We start from the raw sequence: 8,059 nt of genomic DNA on the forward strand, positions 1-8,059 counted from the left end.
ACCCATCTGGAATGCAAACCCAGAGCGGTCAGCTCGTTCCATTTTTCAATAGAAACCAAAGATCCAGATTTTTACATGAAATTTCCCAATTTTTTAAACCACTGAGGAATGGCAAGTAATACATGTCTGTCAGCTAAACCTTGAACCACTGCTGCGTCTGGCCCAGAGACATGCTTTCCAAACTGAGGCCTAGAGATAAAGGAAGCCACATGATAAACATGGAACATATCTTGGAGCCACAGTTTTCCCCCATGGTTTTGCATGGAATTTTCTGGGAGAAAGGGTATTTCTATAGTTTTTAAACACTATATTATGGAATATAATGCAAAGTTCATATGATTTGTTAAAAACTTGTTATTTGGAAAAATTTCACACTTACAGAAAAGTTTAAGAACAAAAATAGTACGAAGAACATTCTTTTACCAAGTTTACCACTGTTAACATTTTACCCAATTTTTTATTTGCATACGTGTGTTCACCCCCCCCCCCGCCCCACACAGACAGACACACATACATATAAATATACAGCATATTACTTCTATCTGGCTGGGCAGTGTAAACAGTTAACACACTCAGCTGTTAAAAAAGCTGTAGGTTCAAGCGTCACGAAAGAAAAGCCCGGTGATCTATTTCCTAAAAATCAGCCACCGCAGACGCTATGGAGCAGAGCTCTATTCTGACACACATCGGGGAGCAAAGAGTCAGAACTGACTAGACAGCAGCTGGTTTGGTTTTTTTTGGGGGGTGGAGAAAGGGAGGTATTGTTCAGTCACCACGTTAAGCATATATTGACCCTCTCACCTGCTCTCTCAAGGGATTACCCACTAGAAGTATATCTTTCAATCTGATTGTGACCATATTAAGAAATAAATCTTAGGGTGCAATCTAGGGCAAACAAACACACATATATATAAATGAAAAAAGAAGTTTCATGAGGTAATATTATTTGAAGCACATCAGTATTTCATATTCTTCTTTCTTCCTCTTTTCCCTCTCCCCCCTCATTCTCTTTAATGTTGGTTTAGACCCCAACTAAATTGATTTCAAGTGTACATGACCGGCACCTGAAAAACACCACCTGAGAATCTGGCACAGAATGCTTTATCAGATTCCCAACAAAGTCTGGGACAAAGTTTTTACTCATTTCAGGTCAAGTGAGAAAAATCAGAACACGGTGAATTGTCGTTTAATTTTTTAATGACTCTTATTCAGACATAGTGTACTTCATAATTTTTTGGTCATCAAATGTCATTTCTTTTCTGAAATGATGGTGAAAATACAGGTTATAAGCTGTAAACTGTACACTGGTTCTCTAATTTTTTTTTTCCTCCAAATTCTACTGGATTATGAAATCCCCACTACTCTGCTCTGAGATTTCAGAGACACGTGAGAGGTTCAACCTTCAAGAGGTTTATAATTTGGCGTGGAAATAAAGCTTGCAATAATTTTAAGACCTGTAATAACGACTTCTACCTTATAATTATAAGGAAAGACATTCTGTGATAAGTGCCCTAAGACTGTATCTATATTAAAAGTTCAAGGGTGAAGGGTTTGGGCTGGGAGTGCAGGGAAACAAATAAGGAAGGGTTTTTAAAAAGGAACCAATATTTGAGCTGGACGCTGAAGGGTACTAAGAATATCACAGGGATGAAAATGTGCCAAGCAAATTTGAGGAACAAAAAATAGGTCATTTTGGCCAGAACATATAAAGAACGTATTAACATGTAGAAAGACAAATAATACGTTTTTGCAATGATAATGGAAGACTGTGAGAACAAGGTCAAGGTGTTTGAATTTAATAATTAGGACAATGAAGCCATGTGAAAGGGTGAATGGCACATTGCTTTAGGAAGATTCATCTAAGTCCCCCCTACAAAATAAACTGGACAGCTGGAGAGTCTCAAAGCTATGCAATAACCCAGGCACAGGATATTAAGGAAAAGCAAGGAGCGAGAAAAAGAAACAAGAATCGGCAAGTATAAGAAGAGATTTTAATGTGGTAGACGAAAATGGGGAGAAATCAAACATAGTTCTGAGATTTCAAGTCTGGGTAATATTTAAAGACAATGGGCAAGAGGGAGAAGAAGCTAGCTTAAAGGGAGAGGAGTTTAGATTCAGGGATGCTGGATGTGATATACCAGGAGGGTATAAAGTGTCAGTCATGGGGTAGAGGAAAGAATAGTGGACTCCATCAGAAAAATCTGAATTCAAATGAGGAAGAAAAAAAAATTAAGAAAAGGTTAGGAGCCAATAAAAAACAAGAGAATGCAAAATTGTATCTATAATATGATTTTAACGATGGAAAAACTAGGCACAGAAAAAGACTACAAACAACTACACCACCATTAACAACAGTTACACATGGATGGGTAATTTATTTTTTTATTCTTATGTACTGTATTTTCATTATTTAAAATTAATATGGGTACAAACCCCTCAAGTTAGTCCCCCCTCCGAAAAAAGAGAAAACCTAGACTTAAATGGCCTCTTAAAAAACTACAAACTCTCTGGACGTCAGTTTCACCACCTATAAAATGGGAATAAGTTATCTCCTAAGGTCAGTGTAAAATGAGATAAAAGTTCTGTGTAAACTATATATCAATATGCAAATAGTCTAAAACAACTACAACTATAGGATAAGAGATCATATACAGACCTAGAAATATACTATAGATTTGGGAAATCTCCCACACCAAGGTTAATAATTTTTTAAAGTCTTACAGTCCATCTCTTTTAAAATCAAAAGTCCTTCTCAAATTTCTCACGAATATTTTAAGTTTTACAAGCTATAGAAATGGACTCATACACATAAAATTAATAGTACTTTTTCTACGTGTTATTCGAACCTACACATAAGGCAGAAAAAGATCTAGTAATATTTTCTACGATTTGGGCTGTTAAATGAATTACTTCATTGTTTTAAAGTCAGGCTCTATAGAGATAAATCTATCGATCTTCGAATGTTTTCTTTCATAAATAACATGTGTAGAACATGAAATAGCATTCTCAATCGTGCTTCGCTCCCCCACTCCCACTCCTGGTGCTTCACTCATGGTTAATCATGAACATGTCTGTGTATCTATTTAAAACCAGACAGTAAGCCCCGAAAGGGCAAGAAGTGTGTCTTTTATGTGTCCTTCCCACAGGGACAACCAAGCACAGTGCTGGTCACAAAATAGGTCTTACTCCACATACCCGCTGAGAAGCCCTCTTGCTAACTCATGCCATGGCTGCTGTAGTAACCATTTAACAGTCACTGCTCATATCACATTACGTAATTTCTGCCTATATGCAGCATTTTAGGAGGCAACCAATAAGAAACGAAAAGCTATTTAAGAAAAAGTTCCTCAAATAAGGTTATTACGTAAGAAACAGTCTCATGTGAGTAATATATACTACGTTAATATTTAAAAACTACATATGGTGGGATAAGAAATCGGAGTTCTAACATTTCAATGTTAAAAAGCTACTATTCATATTTATACCCTGTACCCAGAACGCGATGTTTTCTTGCAGATACTAACCCTCATTCATTACAATTTTTCTTAAAAAGAAAAAGTGTTTGAGTTTTTTGGGTTTTTTTTTTTTTTTTAAACTTCTGTGGCAGAAACAGTTAAAACTGACATGGTTATAGATATGCTTTCTTTTAAAGTATAAACACTGACTAACTTCTAAACTAACTCCTAGATAAAAGTCTTCTACAAAAAAGAAATGCTAAAAAGACTAAGCATGAATCGCACACAACACCTGCCTTATGACAATCGATTAAAAAAGCTATACCAAAACTTTCCCACATTTGCACATTCGCCTAAGATTAAAATATATATACACACACTGGATACACATTTTGAATATGTGTACATGGATACTTATGTACAATGGTTTGGAGGCAGGACATCAAGATAGTCTGGGGCACTTCCCACTCTCTAGGTTTAAAAAAAAAAAATCCCAAGTCCTGCTTTTTTTTTGATTACCATGAATGACCTATATACATAAGGGAAATCCCAGAGTACAAGCGGCTGCCAGTCAAACTGTCTAATATTCATGAGATCCAGGGATTAAAAGCATCCTTCAGTGGTTTTTACATAAGACAAAAGTAATCCAACAGGTACATAACTTCAACGTGCCACGTGAACATGGTCATCACCTAACATTCCTCTATGATTTCAGAAAAACCACTGTATAGTCTAACTGCCTCAGACATAAAGTAAGGCACACAACACGGGTATCTTCCTTCTCTAAACACCCAAAAGTCAAGGGTATTAACTGAATTTCTGAAGTTGTTCACTTTACAAAATGATTTACCAAAGGATTACCTTAAATAACTGGCTTCTCTAGAATCAATCTGCTTATAAAGCACTCAACTTTTCGGACTATAAAAATGTAGTTTTCTCACAATTTTTCAAGAACTCATCTAACAGTATTCCAGTTGCCATCGAGTTGATTCTGACTCACAGTGACCCTACAGGACAGAGTAGAACTACCCCGTAAGGTTTCCAAGGATTAGAACTGCTGACCTCTTGGTTAGCAACCATAGCTCTTAACCACTACGCCACCAGGGTTTCCAGAACTCATCTAGTATATAACAAAAGGAGATATACATGTATACTTCATTGACTAAATAAATGCTTTCAATATTCATGACTCCAGAAGAACTTCACATGTTTTGAATTCTTGTTTGGTTTAAAAAAAAACAAAAAAGTTTTTAAACATCTAGTAGAGTTCAAATGCATGGCCCTCTTGATGACAAAATAAAGATCAATGTAACTCTAAGCTCTCCCCTAATGAAGTGCAGGGAACAGAAACAAGCAATTTGGCAAGAGCTGAGCGAAACTCTGCTTAAAAGCTACCAGTAAAATATACCAGCATTAGCCCTCCTCCACCCCCAACCCTTTAAGGTTTCAATTAAGATCAGGCCTAGTTTTACTTACAAGGGGGACAGAAAGAGAAAGCACAGAGCTCCTGCTGAGAAGTATCCTCCTCAGGAGCAGCTCCAGATACACTGCCAGGAACCATTTCCTTCCCTCTTTGCTGACACAGGTTCCTCTCTTTAGAGACAGGCATCTTTCCTGCTCCTGATCAGCTCAAGTAGCTAAAAAACCAAAGAAACCAAACCCATTGCTGTCGAGGCGATTCCGACTCATAGCGACCCTACAGGACAGAGTAGAACTGCCCCACAGAGTTTCCAAGGAGCGCCTGGTGGATTTGAACCGCCGACCTTTAGGTTAGCAGTTGTAGCACTTAACCACTACACCACCAGGGTTTCCCAAGTAGCTAAAGAAAGGAAAAGTCCCATCACATGCCACCCAAGGAAAGGCATCAGATGAGTTTTTTTAAAAAACGTAACATTAAGGGCCAACTATAAAAGCTTTCTGAAAAGTGGGAGACCCAGCTACAATTCATCTTATCTTTCAGTCTCTCCTATCAGCTGCCTCAACAATTAGACAAGACAGGATAACATTACTTAACAAGGCATATTCACTGTCTTCAAAGAAACTTATCTGTTCCAACTGGTGAGAAAGATCCCTCAAAACACAGAAGATGACGCTTTGGCAAGCCCTACAACCAAAACCCGCTGCCGTCGAGTCGATTCCGACTCATAGTGACCCTACAGGACGGAGCAGGACTGCTCCACACAGTTTCCAAGGAGTGGCTGGTGGATTGGAATTGCCAATCTTTTGGTCAGCAGCTGAGCTCTTAACCGCTGCACCACCAGGGCTCCAGTAAGCCCTCCAGAAGTCAACTTTTCTTAAGTCCTCAGAGCTAAGTAGAGAGAAGTAAAAGCTGACTCTTGTGAGTAGTAGCGATTCCACCATTCCTACAGGCTGAGCCAACACAGTGCAGAGACATCACATGCCACAGCATTGTCGAAGACACTTGATTTCTCCCCTAAGACATAATCACCCCTTTAGTGGACAAAAGGACAAATGTTTCACACCAGTGTGAACTGGTGAATAAACTCAGGCATGAGGCTAAAAAAGAACTAGTGAAAAGTTGAAGCCTCCCTGTAAGGAGTCCAAGAATTGAACAATCCCAATACGTAAGGAATTATAAGACATCAAAGGTTAGATAATGGACAACAGGTGCCTTTGGGGAGGAAAGAGTAAAGCTCAGTTGCCTCCTATTTTAGGATTTCCACTCTCTAAGCACTCTAATAACAATGACCTCTCCTCCAAAAAAAAAGTCAGGGCCAACATTATGGTTTTACTGTTGAATATCTATAATGGGCCCATTACTGCTCAACTTAAAAAAAAAAAAAACCAACATGTCTGGATAGAGCATGGCCTATGGCCAGATGGTGCACTGAACATTAACCGAGCCGGAATTTATCCTCAAAGAGGCGCTTAATACAAGCTATCTCCACATAAAATACTGAAAATACAAATCCAGCAGCAGGTATCACATAACTCCAGAACGGGCCAAAGCAGTAACTGTTTCTCTCACCATCGTAACAGTTGAGCTCAACCTTTACAGTAACCAGATTCCAATGGCCTCAAAGAATAGTAATTCCAGACACAGGTTATAGGGCACTCAGTACCAGTCTGGAGTTCTGATTTCCCCAGCCGGTTACAAAGGTTACTACCTTTATTCGGGTGCAAGGGAACACTGAAAGGATACTTCACCCACTGGATAACCTCCTTCCCTTTCCCCATTCCACAAAGACAACATATTCCAAAAATGGAGAATCCCTGCTTTCCCTGACAGAGGCCCCCTTTCCTATGGATTCCTTGAGCAGGATTTCTTCTCCCCAGCAGTGCTTGCAGAGCCAGAAAAGGCTTCTGCTTTCACTCTTCTCTTACAGAGGGTCCCCAACGCGGGCGCACCTCTTCCTTCCCTGCACTAAGCAAAATGATGCTTCAGGGCTTCTGCTTCTCGCCACCGCTGCGAGATGTTCAGGGACGTGGAGGGCGTGAAGAGGGTGCCAGTCGCTCCGAGGGACATTTAAAAGGAGTCTCCAAATTCAAAGAGGAGACTGAGTGGGTACCCCCTCCCTGAGGAGGGGCTGGAAGTTCCTACTCTAAAAAGGAGCCTCTGTGTGGGTAAGGGGTGCCCCCAACTTGAAAGCTCGGAATATGGAAAGGGGGCCAAGTGTCGTACCCTGTAGACGGGTCAGAGTTTGAGAAACGGGTGTCCCAACCCTGAAGGGGGGTGCGTGGTGGAGCTGTGATGCACGGAGACGGGTCATGAGCTCTCGGGGCCTCGGAAAGCGGACGGGCTCCCACGTCCGGGGAGGGAGGGCGCCGCACTCCAGGGGCCGCGGGACGAGAGGAGGGTCTTGATTGGAGGAGGCTGGGCTGGGGGAGGGGTTGGCAGTCCCCGGAGGCGGCGGAGGGGCGCAGCCTGGAGGAGAACATGTGCGGGGGAACGAGTGCCACCCCGAGGGGCAGGGTGGAGAGCAGGGCCTGCGCCGTGTGCGGAGGGAGCGAGGTTCCCACCCTGCGCGGCACAGAGAGGGCTTCGCAGCCGTACTCACCGAGGCTGCCGGCGAAACCGTCCATCTTGCGGGGAAAGCGCCGGGCTCCGGGCTCAGCGGGGCGGACACTTCATTCAGCGCCCCGACAGAGTGGCCGACGCTGAGCCTGCGCCGCTGGCTCCCTAGGTCGCCCGGCTCGGCTCCCGGCCCCCGCCTCCGTCGTCCGCCCGTCCGCCCTGGGGCCGTGCGCCACGGCCGCCCGCGCCACTTCCCCGTCGGGTTAAGAGCCGCGCCGCTCCGCCGCTGGCCCGGCCTCCCTCCTAGGCAGCAGCCGCGAGCGCCGCGCCGCGCCCCGCCCCCGCGCCCGCGCGCAGCGGTAGCCCCGCCCCCGCGCACGCCGTCACGCTTCCGACTCCGCCTCCCACGTGACGACACGGAGGCGAGGTCTTGCCGCCCCCCCACCCCCTCACCTTGCCTCCGCCCCCGAGTCCGTCGGCCTCGCGCCCGGCCCCTGGCTGCGCTTGCGCGGTGGGCCTGCAAAGTTGGAGCTGAAGGCCTGGGACTTGGTCTTGGCGCTGGCTCCGAGTGGGCGGGGCCAAGGAATGGCCTTCGGCCTGGGTTCCTCGGATGCATGGATGACTTTTC

At 43.6% G+C, this 8,059-nt stretch overlaps 1 protein-coding gene across 1 annotated transcript in view; it reads right to left on the reverse strand.

Annotated features, from left to right (window-relative positions):
* The window catches only part of EML4 (EMAP like 4), a 201,230-nt gene extending 193,593 nt beyond the window's left edge, over positions 1 to 7,637 (reverse strand). The window contains exon 1 of the mRNA XM_010595895.2: positions 7,475 to 7,637. Coding sequence (XP_010594197.1) covers positions 7,475 to 7,499 — 25 coding nt within the window. The 5' untranslated portion in view covers positions 7,500 to 7,637. The remainder of the gene's footprint in view (positions 1 to 7,474) is intronic.
* Between the last annotated feature and the right edge of the window lie 422 nt (positions 7,638 to 8,059).

The sequence above is a fragment of the Loxodonta africana genome, chromosome 26, assembly GCF_030014295.1.
Source record: "Loxodonta africana isolate mLoxAfr1 chromosome 26, mLoxAfr1.hap2, whole genome shotgun sequence".
NCBI classification, from domain to species: Eukaryota; Metazoa; Chordata; class Mammalia; order Proboscidea; family Elephantidae; genus Loxodonta; species Loxodonta africana.